This window comes from Drosophila miranda, chromosome 4, assembly GCF_003369915.1.
Source record: "Drosophila miranda strain MSH22 chromosome 4, D.miranda_PacBio2.1, whole genome shotgun sequence".
Classification (NCBI taxonomy): domain Eukaryota; kingdom Metazoa; phylum Arthropoda; class Insecta; order Diptera; family Drosophilidae; genus Drosophila; species Drosophila miranda.
In genome coordinates, this window is record NC_046677.1 from 29,437,195 (window position 1) to 29,456,580 (window position 19,386).

A 19,386-nucleotide genomic window follows, 5' to 3' on the forward strand; every position below is an offset into this window, starting at 1 on the left:
AAAATACTAAAGAAAATCGAATTTCGAAAATACCATACGAGTGGTTGGTACCTTTTGCTGGCATCTTATGTGGAGTTAGTGGAGTGCGGGCACACTAATTCTCAAAGAAAACGTGTACCGGCAAAGTGTATTTATTTAATTTATTTTGTTTTGCCGTTTGATAACTAGATGAGTACAAGAACTATCCCTCCCCTGACTTATAAGGTCGTGGCGGAGTGCTCCGTATCCAAGGCCAGGGCGGGCCTGATGACACTGAGGTGAGTACTCGAAGTGCAGACGATCACGCAATGAATGGTTTCGTTTCCCAGGCACAGTGAGGTAAACACGCCAGTATTTATGCCGGTGGGCACGCAGGGAACATTGAAGGGCATTCTGCCGGATCAGCTGATTGAGTTGAACTGCCAAATCCTGCTGGGCAACACATATCACCTGGGACTACGGCCGGGCATTGAGACTTTACGGTTAGCTGGCGGCTTGCACAAGTTTATGGGCTGGCCTCGAGCTATACTGACGGACTCTGGTGGCTTCCAGATGGTGTCCCTGCTGCAGCTGGCCGAGATTAATGAGAAGGGCGTGAACTTTCGCTCACCCTTCGACAACAGCGAGTGCATGCTGACCCCAGAGCACTCGATACAGATCCAAAATGCCATTGGGGCGGACATAATGATGCAGCTGGATGATGTGGTAAAGACGACCACAATCGGGCCACGTGTGGAGGAGGCCATGGAGCGGACAATACGCTGGGTGGATCGCTGCATCGAGGCCCATGCTCGGGACGACGATCAGTCGCTGTTTCCCATTGTTCAGGGCGGACTCGATGTGCCATTGCGGCAACGTTGCGTCTCCGCCCTGATGAAGCAGCAAGTTCGCGGCTTTGCCGTCGGTGGACTGAGTGGCGGCGAGAGCAAACACGACTTCTGGCGCATGGTTGATGTCTGCACGGACCATCTGCCACGAGATAAACCGCGATACCTCATGGGTGTGGGGTTTGCCGCCGATCTTGTGGTCTGCGTGGCCTTGGGCATCGATATGTTCGATTGTGTCTTTCCCACGCGTACGGCACGATTCGGATGTGCCTTGGTCGACAGGGGACAGCTGAATCTTAAGCAGCCCAAATACAAGCTCGACCTGGAGCCCATTGACAAGGAGTGCGAGTGCAGCACTTGCAAGCGCTATACCCGTTCGTACCTCCACCACATTGCCACCAATGAGAGCGTCTCCTGCTCCCTGCTCAGCATCCACAATGTGGCCTATCAGCTGCGTCTGATGCGGGGCATGCGAGAAGCCATTGAACGCGACGAGTTCCCGCAATTTGTGAGTGACTTTATGGGTAGACATTTTGGCAAGGATCCGATTCCCACATGGATACGGCAGGCCTTGAAAGCGGTGAACATTGAACTGCCTGCGGATGAGGAGAAGCAGGACCAGCAGACGAAGCAGGAGCAGGAGCAGGCGGTAGAAGTGTCTCAGACAGCCACCAGCCACACACAACATGAAACGTATATCTAGAGTCTAGGCGAAGTTTATTATACCCTTTAGATATTCTACTGACTGATTGGATTCATGGAGCAGCTGTAAATATCTACCAGGGGGATCTAAAGCTAGAGATAATCAGTCAGTAGAATTTATGGGCTTTCCTAAGAGGCATTTCTACTTACCTTAGGACTATTTTGTATACAATTTCCATAAGGAATGCTTAAAGAACCAAATAATTTGGCTTAGAATTAAGCAAATACACATTTAAACTGTAAGAAAACATCACAATTAAGCTGATAAATTGGTTTAAAGTTAAGAAAATAAACAAATAACCAAATCATTCACTCACCTAAGCGAATGATTCCCTTTCAAGGGTATGAGAATACCGGTTTTCGGTTCTGCTTTGCCAGCTTTTTGGGTAAAAGCTTCGGTATGGGAAAAAGCTCTCGGGCCAGCATGACTCATACTACACATCGATTGCGATCGTCTCGCGCGGAACGTGAAATTCATTGCCGTTTTTGATTTTGTACTTCAGTTTCGCTTTTTTCCCCCCCTTCCTTCTCCTCCTTTGTTGTACTCGCACATGAAGTACATGCGGAGAGTATGCGTATAACAGCTGCTGCAGAAGCCAGAAAGAAAAGAAAAAAAACAAAATAAAATACAACTGCCTCTCACTTTTTGATTGGACTCTGTGCTTGGGGGGGGATTGCTAGCACTCTCTCGCGATCAGAGAGAGAGAGAGAGAAAAAGAGAGAAACAGTTGCTGTGTGGGGCCCAGTGGTCCCCAGTTCCCCCATTCGCGAATTCTGCTCCGTCGTCGTCGGTCTAACGGTCTTGCTGCACGCATCTTACGGCACATTGGCAGCGAAAAATCGCGCTAATAATAAATTGAAAGCGAAATCAGAAGATCGGAAAACCAAATAGAGCGTACGACTGCTACCCACCCGAAATCCACAATCAATTGTAAGAAATCCCGAATGAATTTTTCCACACAATTTATTGTTTTGCAATGACAATTAATCACGGACTTGCAAGTGCGTGAGTGAGATGTGTATGAGAGTGTTTGCCAGAGTGTGTGGAGTGTGGAGTGCTTGAGTGCCTGAGTGTGCTGGAATGAGCATAAGCATTGTGTCTGTGTCTGTGTCTATGGCTGTGTCCGTGTCTCTGTGTGCTGAAGCTTAACACGGTTCACTCTTGTCTCGGATTCGGATTCGTTCTGTTCTGTTCTGTTGCCAAATGTGGTCAAAGCGAAATAACAAAAATACAAATATACACAGTACCCACAGTACACCTATACGTATACGTACCAAGTGCTTTTTATGGTTTTGAAAACATGAGACTGTGAGATTTGATTGTCACCTACAGGACCGGATCGGATCGGATTGTATCGTTGTTTGCTGTTGGAATATCCCCAGTATCCTCCACGGTATTCGTTCGCGCCCTTATATAAAGTACTGCCCCCGAAAGCATCTGCAAATTAGGCAAAGTCCAAAAGCGAACTTTCACGGTTGCACGACTGGTCCCCCCTCACATCTCTCTGGCTCTTGTTCTTGCCTTCCTTCGCCTGCTTTTATTATTTATATTTTTGTATTTTGCCATCGTTTTGGCTTTTGCCAGTGTTTTTGATTTTTCATGGTTTCATTTCTTTAAATAAGTTTTATTTTTAGCATTTTTAGTTATTTTTGTGTATACGTTTTTTTTCACACACCAATTTCGCTGTGGCCCGCTGTTTTCTTGATTATTTTTCGAAATGTTCGGGCCGATTCTTTGGAATATATACAGAACCACAACCAGAACCCGGGCACAGAGCACCCTGTGTGTACACCCAGTGTGAGAGTGTGAAACGTTTCGAAAATTATACATTTTCGGTTTAGTTGAAGGTGCAAACGTACACTCGTACAGGTGGCCCCAAAACGGTTCGATTGAGGTGGCAACACTGGCCTCAAAGGACCAAAGTTGGCTGCGCCTGCAGCTCGGGAAATAACGGAAGCAGACAGAAAATTTTCGAGTTCTTTGGGGTTTTTCCATGATCGATCCAAGCGATTCTTCTTCCAATTAAATAAACAATTCTGTGCAACAAAATGAATTAAACAAACAATTCCCTTTAGCCACAACTGCTTTCTCTCTCTCTCTCTCTCGCCCTCTCTTTGGGTTTCTTGTGGTCTTGTCGACTTTTTATGGCCAGACTTTTGTCTATTTCTGTTGCCTCATTTCTCAAACACTCAAATTGTGTTGGCCACAATGAAATTACATACAACAAAAGCGTTGCGTTATAAATAAAAAGTAAACAGACAAGGCAGCCGATTATGATTGAACGCACACACACACACACACACACACACACACACACACACACACACACACACACACACACACCACACACACCAAAAAGTGGGGGATAAAAACGTTTTTGGCTTTGATTGTTGGCCTCCAAAACTGCAAACGTCTCAGACAAATGGCCAATATTCAAGTGGGATATATCGCAAGCAATGAAGCCAAATGGTAAATCACCTCAAAAAGAGAGTTCCGCCAGAGAGACCCCAAAAAAAGCAAAACGAATCGAAATGATTGCTGGTAATCATAATCAGTCGAGAATTTGTCAGCTGGTACCGTTAGCACACTAGACTCTCGCTCGCGCTTGGCCACTTCTTATACTTTTGCAAAGGGTAGGGTATGATGGGTTATAGCATATGTTTGGAGCGCTATAGGGGGGGAAATACAACCTTCTAAACTTACAGCCATATTCATCTAGTATGAAGACTTACTTGTAGATCTGTTATACAGTTAGGATCATTAGAAAAAAGTAGGATTACTGCGGAATATACTCGTTTTTACATGTGTATTCAGCAGTCGTTAGTTAGTATTTACATAAGGCAGTTAAAAGTAATTTGGGCACAAATTGGATCACTACACTGGGAGAAAAATGGTTTAGTAAAAAGAAACACACCCATATTTATATTAAACATGTGGTTTTCAATTCAATTTGGTTTTAATCTATATTTGATCTAAATAAAATAAATATTTTATTTTAAATTTGTGGGGAATATATTTCATTTAAATAAGAAATATATTTAATTTAAATTCGACATATGTATATATAGATAAAATATATTCACATTAATGGCAAAATTGATGTAAAACAACTTCGATTTCCAATATTTCCAGTGTAACTACTTATACGGGGCTTAGGGCTCTTTGCTCTGGCTGTAGATCGCAGAAGATATGTATATTTGCCGAAAAATTCAACCAAACATTGGAAAATGTAGTTCTATATGTAGTAATATGCACTATATCGTAGTTCCCATAGGAACGATTGGTGAAAAAAACCGAACATGTTTTATAAATCCTTGTGTTTTGAAGAAAATGCAACCACAACTCAGAGGCAAACTCTAGTCTTAAATGTTTTTTCATAACATAAATGTGGAACGATGGATGCTAGGGTATCAAAAGCTTCAGTCCCCCACCCCCCTCCGTAACCACTCTGCATTTCTTGTTTTCTTTTGCTTTTGTATTTTTAAATTATGACACATGCGAGAGCCAAAGAGAGACAGACCACCTCCACTCACTGGCGCTCGCTCTCCATCTTTTGGAGAGCGGAACTAACTCTTTGAACAGCTGCTGAGTGGGTGGATGGACACGGACTGACGGGCACATGCTAAATTCGTCATGAGAGAAAGAGATATGGTCAAGAAGAAGAGTGAGTGAGTGCGAGAAAGGCACAAGGAGAAGAGAGACAGAGACGGAGGCAGGAATAAGCAAAGTAATCTGCCGTGAGGGTAAAAAGAAGAAAGAAAACACAGGAAAATACACTTTCACGCCTGCATTTTTTTTTTATAATTGATTAATTAATTTTTTATACTTTTTTTTGTGCTGCGGTCATGAACGCATGTCTTGTGTCAAGTGCTAAAAAAGCGGTTTTTAATTTTATAAATGAATGATTGCTTTTTCATGTCCGGATTCCTTTAAATTTCACTTGTAGCGCATTAAAAATGTATCTTAAAATACATTAAAGTCAAAACCGAAATTGCGTTTTTTCACTTTGAGTATTTCCCCATAAAAAACCATTAATAGTATTCCATTTAATGGTTATAATTTTAAGAATCCAATAGATGAGCCGAACCATTAAAGTACAGCTTTATAGCGTATTAAAAGTATCTTGAGATACCTTTAATTAAAACCCAAAATGTATCCATTCCATTTGGAAGTGTTTGGATTAGTTTTTAGCCATACTTTTTGTGTCAAAGTATTTTCCAAACAATTTAATTGAAAGCTTTTCCATTTTGTATATACATCCATTTAATTAAATTTCATTTGCAACAACATTTTAATCAATATTCTAAACAAAAAATAATTATTCAAACCAGCTGAAACAAGTTTTTCATTTTCATCGTCAAAATGCAAATTTTCGGCTAGACCGAGAGACCGAAAAAATTCCAATCCCAATTCCAAAAATCTTCAGCGAACATATTGTGTGCCTTAATAGTTATTCTATGCAAATGTTTGTTTGTGTTTTTTTTTTGTTTTCCGTTTTCGCCAAATACAATGCCAAAATGAAACGGAAATGGTGTGGTTTGCATTCGGTTTTATTCTGTGGAATCAATGCTCTTCTCGAATTAGTATTAGACTTCAGAGTAAACAGGGAAACAGAGTAATCCTCCCACCACCCCAACAAAGTACTACTTGCTGGATTCGTGCAAATCATAGACCATTGTTCCGCCACATTTTTTAATCATGATTCATTTTTCTCAAAAATTTCTCCAAAATCAAATACGTCTACGGTCTGATGATTGTGTGGGGGTCTCTACTGTACAGATGGGGGACAGGTAAAAAGTCTTAGTCATACGACCTATTTGCGGCTTAGAAACACCCACTTCTTTAAGCATTTCCACCCCCAAAATATGTAAAAACCCATTATACAAGACATAGGTATTTTGCTCACCTTTACCCAGACGGGTATTATGATTTTGAGGAAATGTTTTGCAACGTGTAGAAAAGGTATCATTTTCCACCCTTTAAAGTATAAACAATCAGGGGTTTTCCTGCATGCCAAGAACCCCTAAGATCCGATTATTATATAATATATTTGTGCAGTAGAAGCGAGCATCTCTTTCTGGGAATCGATGGATCTGCAAGGGTATCTAAAAGGATCTAGAAAAGGTATCATTTTCCACCCTTTAAAGTATAAACAATCAGGTGTTTTCCTGCATGCCAAGAACCCGATTATTATATCATATATTTCTGCAGTAGAAGCGAGCATCTCTTTCTGAGAATCGATGGATCTGCAAGAGTATCTCAAGCTTCGATCCATGAGATTCAACCTTCACTCCTTTTTTGGGTATCTTACGGGTATGTGGATTTGCCTAAACGATTTGACTTCGGTCTTGGCCTGATGTTGATTCTGGTCGCACTCGATTTTGTCTACATTTTTTGCTGTTTTTGTTGGGGATCATTTGGTCAAGAGTGGGTGAATAAACTTCATGGTGTCTGATCACTTTTTTGGCTCATTTTAGCAACAGCAACAACAAATGTTGGCTGACAATGAATGAGTTGGTTGGTTGTTGACTTTGGGGCAAAAGCAAAAAACAGAAACACCAACAAATGATTTGTTTGTGTGTGTTTTGTATATTTGAGAGCGAGAGTGAATGGGCCTGGGCTGGGGCTTTGTGCTACGTGGAGTTGAATGATATGAGGGGATCAACAGTTGGAATAACCTTGGTCTGTAGACCTCTGTAATCTCTGGATTGAAATTCAAGCGGAAATTGATTGGAAATGGAAATGTTTTTGCCGCAAATTGAATTAATTAAAGGCTGGTTTAAAGGGTGATCTCTTTCTGTGTGTTATCCCTGTTAAAGGCCCATTTATTACACCAAAATGGGAAAAATATCAACTGTCGAATTAGTAACTGATTTTAATCAACAATATTCCAGTCCCAGCCCCAGCCGTAGCCGCAGCCACAGCCCCCAGGCAGTTGACTTTGATCTCCAAAGCCATAAATATCTAATTTGAATAGGCCCCTCCCCCCCGCAACATATGCACATAAATCACACAACAATTTAATATTTGTTGCCATTATAATATATATATATATTTCTTTTAGTTTTGTATCAAAAGCGAATATTTTTGAAATTTATGTGCAAAAACGAGACACAAAATTGGAATTAAAGCGGCCGAGTCGAGTCCGAGGCAGAGTCCCAGGCAGAGGCATTAATAAATCAAGTTCAATTCAATTAGAGCAATCCGGGGACGACACACGTACATTGTCAGACATATGTATATGCCCCGCCGTGTGATGTGGCCCCTCATAACCTACGACAATTTATTATTTCGCACGAAGCGGAAAGAAAGAAATTCGAAATGTAAATTGCAAATGCGAAAATGATACGGCAACAAAAACATTGAAAAACCAATTCACTAATAATGCAATATGCAATTTTCAATAAATTGTTAAACAAATGTTATTCTGTAATCAATAAATGAGCAGCCGGCACCAGGAGGTGAATTATACATGCGGAAGTCCCCAACCCACCCACTCAGCCACTCAGCCACTCTGTCGACAGACAAAACATGCTGTAACTGTCGAGTGTGGGTGGAGATGGAGGGTGGAGGCTGGAGGCTGGAGAGACCCCCCCCCATAAAAAAGTCCGCTTTATATCCACACAAATGGAATGCAATAATTTCGATATTTTCCACCTTAAGCCTATAATTTAGCACGAACAATGCACGAATGTTGTTAATATTTCAATGAAGAGCACATAAAAAGAATTATTTAAACGTGACGCGAAAAAACGCAGCAAACATTTTCAATTAAAAACTGGGGTATACATATTGCAAATAAAACACACAAGATAATCGCTCTTGCATAACATATTCTATATTTTATGGTATTCCCATTTACATTATTTATGCTTTTTTCTCTGGGAAAATATATGTTTTTTTGGCAGAAGATAACTTTCTTCTCTGATGACAAAAAATGTTGGCAAAAATATTTCTATATATCTTTTTATATATATTGTGACCTTGTCCCCTTCCCTCATGGCAAATCTTTTGTCGACTCGCTCAATCTGGCACACATTTGGCAGACGAATCGATGAACCGATTCGGCATAGATGGCACGTCCAATCCAATCCAATCCGATCCGATCCGATGCCAAGACAATTATATGCACACTGCAGCTGACTAATGTCTGGAATGGCGCTGATCGCATCAATCATCGCCTGTCAATATACACACTATATAACATACATATATACATATGTATCTCTCTATCTCCCGGCGACACTCTCCCCATTTTGTGATTTGCAATTCAAGGCAGACATTTTGCGGCAATTTCGCATCGGATATAAATATATATATATTCCAAGATGAAATTAGTTAAGCCCAAGGCTGGAAACTGTTTTTAGTATTGGGTGTACTGAGCGGGGCCTGCGCGTTGACATCTCGAATGCTAATGAATCTTTTGGGGCGCCAGACGCGATCTTGAACTTGGGAAATGGCGAAATGCAGTTAGAGGACTGAAAGAAACAGAAAACAACATTTAAAATATTTTTGAATATATCTAAAACTAAGTTTTATTCATTTCAACAAACTTTTAAAATATACACAAATTCTTGACTTTTCTTTATGCTTTTATATCTAGAAATCCTTTTATTCTACACATTATTCTGCTTTGCAACTTTTTAGTGGCTTTGTTTATATAAATCCTTTCCGTATCATTTGATACGATTACTGTATAGGCGGCCCGATTGTTGTGGCTAAGATCAGTCGAATGTTCAAAGAAATCTTACCGATCGATTCTGTCGGAAAACCGCAATCAGCATCTTATCAGGAAGAGGCTTACATTACAGCTGTCGCAGTGCCTCTTGATAGAAATGTCAACTAATCAAGAGATCACACATCCACTTGTGGCCCATTCAAGGGGTATGATCTGGCACTGTCTCAGAACCATTCATAAATGTCATCGTCAATTCTAATTCACGTCTTTTTTTGAACTCAATTGGACAGAAAGATCTTTAAGAACTCTGAGAAATGTTAAGGTCAATGCGAATTGGCTAGAGAACAAAAATATGTATCTTTGCATATACATTTTGTATGAATATATATTCATATAGGTATGCATGAATATCTATGAATATTCGTGGGACTTTGGCGTTTGTCGAGGGCTTTGATAATTGAACTTGAAGTATTTTAGAGTCTGGCAAATATTTAATTTAAATGTGTCCATCAATGGATGATAGACAAGAGCGATTTGTACACACAGATAAAGAGAGAGTGCGAGAAGTACCGATGGATGGACGGATAGATACTTCCAATGTTCCGGAAAGAACAAGATATTTCTTTCTGGCGGTCTAAATTTAGTCAAAGGCGTGGGCTTCGGTCCGTTCAGGGTCTGTGACGCGTCTTATGATCCCAAATGGAACTATCTATACGAAACAGATATAGAAATATCTACATGTACATATATATTTTTGATTTTTGCAGATCTTAAGTGATAATAAAGCAAGCGAAAGAAGGAAAGAGAGAGCGAGGAAGAGAGAGAGACAGACAAAATGCATGTGCCTTTCTAAAGGAAAAACAGAGAGGAAGATATTATTGGAGCAGTATCATAGCACATAAGAGGGTCCTGGATGTACCTACACATACATATATCTATATATATGTATATATGGATTATAGATAACTGATATATTTGTAAGTATTCCTCAAGGATTAATCAGTTAAATGTACTATATCCGATATTATTTCCAACAGATTTTAGAGTACTTCGACTTTGAGAGCTCACTTTTGATCTAGATACCGCTCAGCCGCTCCTCCACCCCTCCCACTTACACACAGAACCTGCACAATGGGTAAAGATTACTACAAGACCCTGGGGCTGCCAAAAACTGCCACCGACGAGGAGATCAAGAAGGCCTACAGGAAATTGGCCCTGCGCTACCATCCCGACAAAAACAAAGCCGCCAATGCCGAAGAGAAGTTCAAAGAGGTCGCCGAGGCGTACGAGGTCCTCTCGGACAAGAGCAAGCGGGAGGTGTACGACAAATACGGCGAGGATGGCCTCAAGAGCGGTGGTATGTGTTGGTTCAATAGGTTATGGACACAACTGATATTCTTTTTTGTTTGTTATCCTTTCAGGCACCAGGAACGGCGGCAACACGAACAAAACATTTACATATCAGTTCCATGGCGATCCGCGTGCCACATTCGCCCAGTTCTTCGGCAACAGCAATCCCTTTGCCTCCTTCTTCGACATGGGCGACAATCTGTTCGACAAGAACGTCTTCGATCTGGACACGGAACCCGATTTCTTTTCATCGCCATTCGGTGGCATTGGCTCCCGGCATGGTCTCGGCAGTGCCTTCAGGTTGGTTCACCTCCGAGGAGTCTCTGTGCCTCGTTTCGATTCGTTTGCTCATCTTTTGTAGGCCCTCTTTCAGATCACACTCCTTCAACGTGCACACGCCGTTCAAGAAGGAACAGAAACAGGATCCGCCCGTCGAGCACGATCTCTACGTGACCCTGGAGGAGATCTATCATGGCTGTGTTAAGAAAATGAAAATCTCCCGACGCGTCGTCCAGGCAGATGGTAGCTCCCGCAAAGAGGACAAAGTCCTGCAGATATCCATCAAGCCCGGCTGGAAGTCGGGCACCAAGGTCACCTTCCAGAAGGAGGGCGACCAGGCGCCCGGCAAAATCCCCGCCGATATTGTGTTCATCATTAGGGATAAACCCCATGCCATGTTCAAGCGCGAGGGCAGCGATCTCCGCTATACGGCGAGACTAACGCTCAAGCAGGTGAGTTCTTCTTCTCAGAAATATGTATAAAAGACTGGGGGGACTGTAGCAACCCCTGACCACTCGCTTCGCAAATATGAGTAAAATATCATGAAAGGCGACGACCCAAGAGCTATGATTATTATGGGATTCTTTCACTAACATTCTGTATCGAAATGCTGGATATACCCCTCTATAAATGATTGACTATAAGGTTCTTCAAACCTTGAACTGCTTCCCACCTTCTGAAGCACCATTTGCAGCCCTAAATTGAAGGCTATGCGGCGATATCTTGCAGATACCAGATATTCGCTTGAGTCTTGGGTGCTGGGTGCCTGGTGCTTGGGTTCTCACAGTATGGCGCCCAATTAGAGGCGCAGCCAGTGCCTAAATCAAATTGTAATGAAATCAGGCAGGCATTATGGTTATGGCAAATTTACCATATACGCGATGACCAGCCAGCCACAGCCGCCAAATTGGTCAACATGGTCAAGTTTCAATTAACAACCAGGCCCAGACAGAGGCACAGATTGAGATTGCGAATGCGATTGAGATTGAGAGAGAGGGAGCGGGAGAGATATCGATTTTGGCCAGCAATCTCGTCTAGAGCGGGATCCCCACTGAGGTGTTAAAATTTTACACACTCGCAGGCGGCGCAAAACTTCGCACAAAACTTTTCGTTTTTGTAGGCTTTTTGTGATCGCTGATACTCGTCCGATATGGACAGATCCAAAAACAGCAAACGAATATCAAAAATTTTGAAATACTCCAAACGAAATGGGGGGACAGCTGGGGAGGCGGAGGGGCAAACCCAAATGACACGCCACGGAGTTTGTAGTGATGTTAAAATTGTTAATTGCATTAAGTAGATTAAATAGTTGACTTGGCTCTTAGTTGGGGATTTTTAACATTTTATTGCTTGTTAGTGCGACAAATTTAGTAAATATTTTTGGGCTTCTCTCTCGCTAAGGCAAAGTATTTTTCGCTGGATTTTGAATTTATGAATTCCGTTTTGGTTGCGAGCTTAAAGTGTCATGTTGTTCTTTCTATATAGAAATATTTGACACGGTTTTTAGTTTAGGTTGTTGTAATAATTATTTTCGAAATGTTGCACTGTGGCTATGGGAATGCGTATCGGTTGGTGGATATGTTGGGACTCGATGTCATGTTTCTCTGTGGATCATAGTGGATCATATACTCCCCTTTTTTAATTACAATCTTGGGCCAGAGCTGCCCCACAACAAAAAGCAAATAAATCTTTATTAAACAGCAACTCCATGCCCGTAGAATCTCTCAAAAGCCGCCGCCCAGCCATAAGGCAATTGAAGCTCCATATATGTTCATCCACATAATTGCCAACAAAAATTTCAATTCAATTTTTTTCAGTCATAATTTCGCTGTTGTTGCTGTCGGGGCTGCATTAAATTTACGAGTAATACGACCCATAAATTACATCATCGTTTACGATAACATTCAAGTCAATGAGTTTCGAATTAATTTTTCGCATTTCGCTTTTTGGGCAACACTTTTTGCGATTCACATCTGCGTTGAAATATGAACTTGAAGGGTTTTAAATAATGGCAAACATTTCTGACACCAGAACAAAAGTATCAAATAAGTGGGGGTGGTGCCTCTAGGACTGAGCAGGGGAATATTCTTTAGCGAATCAGTTAAGGGCTTTAAAGAGCAATTTTCAATGCAGATTTTGGAGGTATATGATTAAGGGCCGGTGTCTCGACTTCGGGCTAAGGTGCCGGCTAGTGGTCGTTCCTAAAAAGCTGAGGAACAGATTAACTCTCGAGGGCCAGTAGTTTGTCGGAGCGAAAAAGAATAAAAGGGTGTCCAAACGAGGGTGGAGCGCACAAAAGTGCTCTACAGCGCAAAACACAGGGATGCTTTGAATCAGCTGTTGATGCTTTGTTTACTGTAAAGAGCCTTCACGTCTTCTTCATCTGGCATTCTCAATCAATGTCAATAGTCTCTTCTTTGTCGGAAATTCAGACACTTTTGCGGGCCGATAAATCTTAGCCCGAAGTCGAGAAACCGGCCCTAAGATGTAGTGTATCCTCTGTATCGTAGATGGTCTTAACTTAGAGCGTATGATGGATATTCCTGTGCCGTAAAAGCAGTTTCAATCGATCGTTTCAGTACATACAAATCCAAGCACTGAAGCGCGGAAGGGCGCTTGCTTTCACTGCACATATTTTAGAAATGGAAATTAAATTTAACAATGCTTTTGTTTTCAAGTGCCTGCGTCAGAATTTCCGCAATGGCAGCAAACTAAAATTGATGAACAATTCAAGGATGTACAGCCAGGACTCGCCCACTCAACAGACTGGACGGCAAACTAGAAGGAGGACTGGGACTCGGACTGGGGCTTCTGGAATGGGGAACCGGGAATAGAGTACTCGGACTGGGAATCGCTTGTAACTGATGGCCAGACGCCGCAGTATTCCTCTTGTTGCTGTTGTTCTCCCTGTCCGTCCGAATGGCATTGTCATTCGATTGGTAGCTACGTTTGGGTGCGGGCACTACAAAATGATTTGCTCTGAGTGCGGGAGAGTCCCTCACATTTTTATTTGTTGTTAGAAAAAAGGAGCGAAAGCATTCGGTAGTCGAAAACTTCGTTTGCATTTTGATGACAGTTGTCCGCAGGAGGATGGAGGAGAAACAACAAAAAGAAGACCCACTAGAATAATGCTTTATGACATGCGATTGAATGTTGTTGATTTGTTTTTGGCCAGGAAAATATACCAGCATAGCCAGCCAGCCAGCCAGCCAGCCAGCTCTTTCCCCGAGTTCTTTCAGTGAGAGTAATTGTCTGGTGCTGCGTTCGAAATGAATGCGGGAATGTGCGGAAAATGCGGGAAAATCTATGGTATGGTTGGATTTATGTTTGTTGCCTGCCATTAAGCTGAAGCTGACATTCAAATTTATCATCTATGGCTTGATTTACATCACTTTTTTTTCCATTTAGAAATCCAAGGTTTGAAATGGGCTTCCATTTGAGGCTGTCATTTGTACCCTAAGGAGCAGAGGGTGCTCAAGTTTTCATCAGGGTTTTGTAAAGCATAACTCTGGTGGCATTTCCGGCAGAAGTCCTTTAAAGCAAAAAGCAAGGCGATCCATTAGAAAATTGCATCAAAATAGGAATTTTTATGGGAAGAACTAGCTAGGTCCCTAAATCCGAAAGAGTACAGGGTTTTGTAAAGCAGAGGCAGGGAAGGCAGAGGAAGCTGGAGGCATTACCTTTATAATTCTGTATAGGAAATACTCTCGTCTTTATAGTTTTTGGCTTAAGGCTTTCAAAGTATTTTTCGTACTTTTCTTATACAGAAAGCAATGCGATCCATAAGGAAATTGCATCAAAAAAGTGATTTTAATAGAAAGAACTAGATAGGTCCTCAAGCCCGAAAGTAACGCAGAGTTGGAGGTATTTCTATCCGAAAGAGTACAGGGTTTTGTAGCGCAGAGTTGAAGGCATTTCTTCTGCAATTCTCTTTAAGAAAAAGTCCCTAACTTTTTAGCTTTTAAGGATAATGTTTTCTTTTCCTTTTCATAACTAAAACGCGATGCAATCCATTACAAAAAACCCCAAAAATGTGATTTTTATAGGAGGAACTAGCCGAAAGAGTACGCCATCTTCGGCGTCCAATTATTGTTTTTTAGATTCATTTTAGGCCTTGTGGCTTGGGTGTATACCTGATCGCTGAGAAGTGGTCGCAAAATTTTATCGTAGCGCCATTCACATTTTTATTCCCTTTATATTTCGCGTTCCCTCTGTTTTCCCCCTGTTCACTCTTTTCTTTCTTTTTTTTTTTTGGTGAGGATTGTGAGGGGAATTTTTTATGCTTCAGCTTCCGTAAAAGGTAGCAAAGTATTTAAGCGTTACAGATTTTCATATACGACCAAACGTACGTGTATATATATTTTTTTCGTTGCTTTAGTTGGAACAACATTTTCAACATTTCCATTAAAAAAATATTGATGCTGGTCGTCGTCGTCGGCGTCGTCATCATGGGAACGGGTTGTTGTTGTTGTTGGGGTCTGTCGTCATCAGTTTATGTTGTCATCGCCTTAAATTCGCCATTCAGCAAATACTCAAAACCCCGATATATGGTACCCATATTTAAATATTCATAAGGTGTGCACATTGGTTTTTTGTCGCCGTTGTACTTCTTATTTTTTTATTGGGTGAGGCCCCACAGCACATTGACAACTATTTAACAAGTGTTCGGCCAGTTCTTGGGTTACAAATCACTTCTGACAAGTTATGGATTGGCATGAAATATATGTATATCGCTCGGTTCCCGATAGGCATCTCTGGGCTTGGCTGGAGACCAGGCAAAAAACCCTTTTTTCAGTGCGACATAAATCATTGAAGCGTTGGGGATTGACATCTAAGTTGTTGGGTTATTTATGGGATCTAGCTGGAATATTTGAGAAATGATTGTACATGGGGTTCGGCGACCCAAAAGGATTACCGAAGATAATCTGTCATTTCAAGGGTCTCGATAGGGAAATGAAATGTTATACCTCGAGATATGCTAACAAGGCACTTTGAAATGGTGGCCAAACACTTCAATGGGAAGTCAAGACTGCGAATCAATCTTACAAATACCTAGGGTGCATGTGTCTATCCACTTGAGAGCGCCACTTTGCATAGCAAACAAGGGAAGATACACAGCAGATAGGAATGTATCCAAAAATGTGAGAAATAGTAACATTATTGAAGTATTTTGTATACAAATTTCTGTATATTTTAGAGGTTTAAAAGGAGCTTGAACTCAGAATGATTCAGTTTTATATTTTCTGTACAATGGATGTACATATTGTAGCGAAAGGGATATTAAGTAGGCTGACTAGTGGGTTTTCATGACGGATGCACTGGAAATAGTTGGTCTGTCTTTACTCTTCAATCCGGAATACGTACTGTAGAAACCCTAAGAATATATAAAAAATAGTTCACTCTGACATGAAGGCTAGGAAATTAATGATTTACTTATTAACACCTTTCAAACTATAGCTTTTTTATATTATTTTCATTAGTTTGTTCTGCACTCACAACCATATCTTATTTCTAATCAAAATCCCACAACTTACTTGTAAAAGATTACACTGTTTACGTTCTATGAGAATCCCTGCCACTGACTCACATTTTGCACTTCCTAAGACCCTACGACTGCCCAAGTCTATCGTCCCAACCCGCAAAGATTATGCGCCCCGTTTGATAGGGCAAAAATCGCAGTTTGATGATTAGATAAGTTCGGGCCTATAAATAACCCTCAACAACAGAAAATAGTCCACCAGCCTTTAATTAAAATCAGCTTTAAGGGCTCATAGATTTCCCTGGAGAAAACGGATCGAATCGGATAAAGTTTCGGTTCGTTTTGGCTGGGCTTAATTAAGTAAGCCACGTCAATGTCTGGGGCCAGACAAGCCCTGATTGATGCCCATCTTTTAGTGGGCCAATTAAACAAATCGTATGTCAAACGAACAGACGTATCAATGGAAATGTTTTTGGGGGCAAAGAAAGGCAAAGGAAAAGCAAACAAAGGAAGGGAAGGACACAGAAGCATAGAAGCGTGTCAACAACATGTTTAAACACGAATTAGGCTACATAAAAAAGGATTTACAAATGTTATGGCCCGATACGAAGGCAAACACAGGACTAAGAAGGACCAAGGCGGAGTAGACTGTGCAACAGAAAAGAAAGGCAGCTAAGAACATAAACAGGATTACCAAAAAGATTGATAGATCTCTCTCTCTCTCTGCCCATTCCATCGACAGTGGGACTCATGTGTGATGTTTGTTCAGCCCGAAATTGGGGGAACGAAATTGAGTCGTTGTGGCCATTGGGGCTGACCCGACCCGAACCGAACCGACTCGACCATTTTGATTGATAAGCCAAGTGCAAAAATAAATACAAAAATTCTGTTCGATTGATTTGCAGGCTCTCTGCGGCGTCGTCTTCCAAGTTCCTACCATGTCCGGCGACAAGCTGCGCATCAGCACCATGCAGGAGATCATCAAGCCGAATACGGTGAAGCGCATACAGGGCTACGGCCTGCCCTTCCCCAAGGACACCACACGGAAAGGTGATCTGCTTGTGGCGTTCGACATACAGTTTCCCGAGAAATTGACTGCCGCCCAGAAGGAGGTGCTCAAGGACATGTTATGATGCGGATGCCCCCCACCCCCCCACCACCCTCCATCGATGAGCAACGACTCAACACACTCATCCCCAGTGCGGAACGTGACTGGGGCTTAGTCATACCATACACACACACACACACACACGCACACAAACATAACACTCAAAATCAACCCGAATCAGCCTCTCTCTCTCTCTCTATGTCTATCTCTATCTGTCTATCTCTGTTCTGTTCATCAGCATATCAGTCATCCACAGGCATCCTGCAGTTGGGATGCCTTTTGTCCCTTGGCCCCCACCCCCATCATTTTTGCTTGTTTGTGCTCAATACATTTTTGCGCATTTTTTACAGGAACTTTTTTATAACTCTCCCCCCCCTCCACCGCCCCACTGGTCGGTTTTGCTCATTTACGCCCCCGAACCGCTCCTTACCTACACGATTACATAATATACATGTTGACCATAGTTATTATATCATTAATTCTTAATTTATTTGTCTAAATTAAAGCTACATTTAATAAATTACACACAAAAAATACATGTGGAAGAAAAAACAAGCGAAACTCCAAGAAATCTTTTATATTTTTACAGAAAATTGTGTGGGAGTGGCCAATATTTTTTGAAAGTGTATAATACTACCACAAATAGGGCACTTTGGAAACCTTTTTATACCGCGTACTCTAAGAGTTTAGGGATATAGTAGTTTCGTGGTAGATGTGGATGTGTAACACCCAGAAGAAAGAATTTCTGGCGAATCTGGATCAAATCGGGTCATTATTATAGACAGAAGGAACAAATCTATTTGTAGTGGCTACGCTACTCCTTTCAGGCGCTTACTCTCTCTCTCTCTCTCTGCACTCTGGAAACAGATAAGTATTATAAAATTCGAATTAAATGGGTCATTAGATGGTAGGGGGATAAACAAAGTGTAAGAACATGACTGACGGTTCCTCTTTTATTCTCTATGTTTTTCCCATCTCTCATGACAAGTGCGAACCAAATTGAGAGAGATAGCGTGGAGATCACGCCTCCAAGCAATAACCATCTATTCAATACAGAGAGAAAGAAAGAGAGATCATGGCGGTAGTCATCGGCTCCGATACGGATACCGGCTGACCGATACTGACTGATTACCAGGTATGAAACTAGTGTACACTCCTGTAGAGCCTGTGTAGATCCGCGGCCCTTGCCTCATGTTTGTTTCATGTTTTTTTGATAAGATGGGAAGCCCATATTAAAGGCATCAACGAGCCAAGAAAGAGACCTGTGAACCACCTTACTTTTCGGCTATGAAAAGAAGCCCTGTTCTCGTACTAACTCTTAAAAGTTCAATTTGTATGCTTTCGGCACAATCGTAATGTTTATTGGTTGCTATTTTGGAGAATGTAGTTTCTTATCCCCTATTGCGACGCACCACCACGATGGTCTTGATGCACCTCTTGGGGTTCTTGCACTTCACCTGCTGGCGGGTGTTGCACCAGTTGTTGCCCCTCCAGCACCACTTACCGCCACTCTTCTTGGTCGTGGCGCTGGTCACGGATGCCGCTGTCGTCGTGGTCGTAGCTGTGGAGGCAGCCGTCGTTGTGGTTGGGGCCACTGTCGTTGTTGCGGATCCAGTCTGAGCGACTGTCAACTGGATGGCCAGAGCAATGAGAGCGGCTACGACAAGGAACTTCATCTTGGATTCGTCTGGATTCGTGCTGAAATTCAGTGAAATGTCTGGAAATTCTTGGAGCTCTTATCGAACTGATGGAACCAAGTGTTGTGATTAATTGTCGTGAGACGCTGCGTTTTTAAGCAGATTTTTGGATTGATTTCGATTGTTTGTGTAACTGATTTGGTTCCGTATAAATACTTCCCTTTTGGAGCATTTATTTGCAGAGCTTTGATTAGATCTTGATCTTGATCTTGTCTGCCCCAGTTACGGTAAACAGACACAAATGTAAGCCAATAGAACAGTGGATCGGTTGAACGGCTTCGGCAAA

General features: G+C 41.8%; 2 protein-coding genes across 4 annotated transcripts; both read left to right on the plus strand.

Annotated features, from left to right (window-relative positions):
• Positions 1 to 68: 68 nt before the first annotated feature.
• Positions 69 to 1,816, plus strand: LOC108161767 (queuine tRNA-ribosyltransferase catalytic subunit). Its single transcript, XM_017296100.2, has 2 exons — positions 69 to 257; positions 309 to 1,816. Exons 1-2 carry the CDS (start codon positions 169 to 171, stop codon positions 1,507 to 1,509), a joined length of 1,290 nt encoding a protein of 429 aa, XP_017151589.1. The 5' UTR covers positions 69 to 168; the 3' UTR covers positions 1,510 to 1,816.
• Positions 1,817 to 2,091: 275 nt separating this feature from the next.
• Positions 2,092 to 17,960, plus strand: LOC108161768 (dnaJ protein homolog 1). Of its 3 annotated transcripts, none has more exons than XM_017296102.2 (6): positions 2,092 to 2,439; positions 9,955 to 10,164; positions 10,225 to 10,544; positions 10,609 to 10,837; positions 10,899 to 11,268; positions 17,201 to 17,960. In XM_017296102.2, exons 3-6 carry the CDS (start codon positions 10,319 to 10,321, stop codon positions 17,426 to 17,428), a joined length of 1,053 nt encoding a protein of 350 aa, XP_017151591.1. In that variant the 5' UTR covers positions 2,092 to 2,439; positions 9,955 to 10,164; positions 10,225 to 10,318; the 3' UTR covers positions 17,429 to 17,960. The 3 variants fall into 3 exon arrangements, with proteins under 3 accessions (XP_017151591.1, XP_017151593.1, XP_017151592.1); XM_017296104.2 differs by having other exon boundaries at positions 10,911 to 11,268; XM_017296103.2 differs by lacking the exon at positions 2,092 to 2,439 and adding an exon at positions 2,836 to 2,902.
• The last annotated feature ends 1,426 nt before the right edge of the window (positions 17,961 to 19,386 follow it).

Bases quoted from the DNA above. Each gene is read 5' to 3' on its own strand.
- LOC108161768 (XM_017296102.2), top strand. From the start codon at position 10,319: ATGGGTAAAGATTACTACAAGACCCTGGGGCTGCCAAAAACTGCCACC. The intron at 10,545-10,608 runs GTATGTGTTGGT...TTATCCTTTCAG, and splicing joins GGATGGCCTCAAGAGCGGTG to GCACCAGGAACGGCGGCAAC. The intron at 11,269-17,200 runs GTGAGTTCTTCT...ATTGATTTGCAG, and splicing joins CGAGACTAACGCTCAAGCAG to GCTCTCTGCGGCGTCGTCTT.
- LOC108161767 (XM_017296100.2), top strand. From the start codon at position 169: ATGAGTACAAGAACTATCCCTCCCCTGACTTATAAGGTCGTGGCGGAG. The intron at 258-308 runs GTGAGTACTCGA...TTCGTTTCCCAG, and splicing joins GCGGGCCTGATGACACTGAG to GCACAGTGAGGTAAACACGC.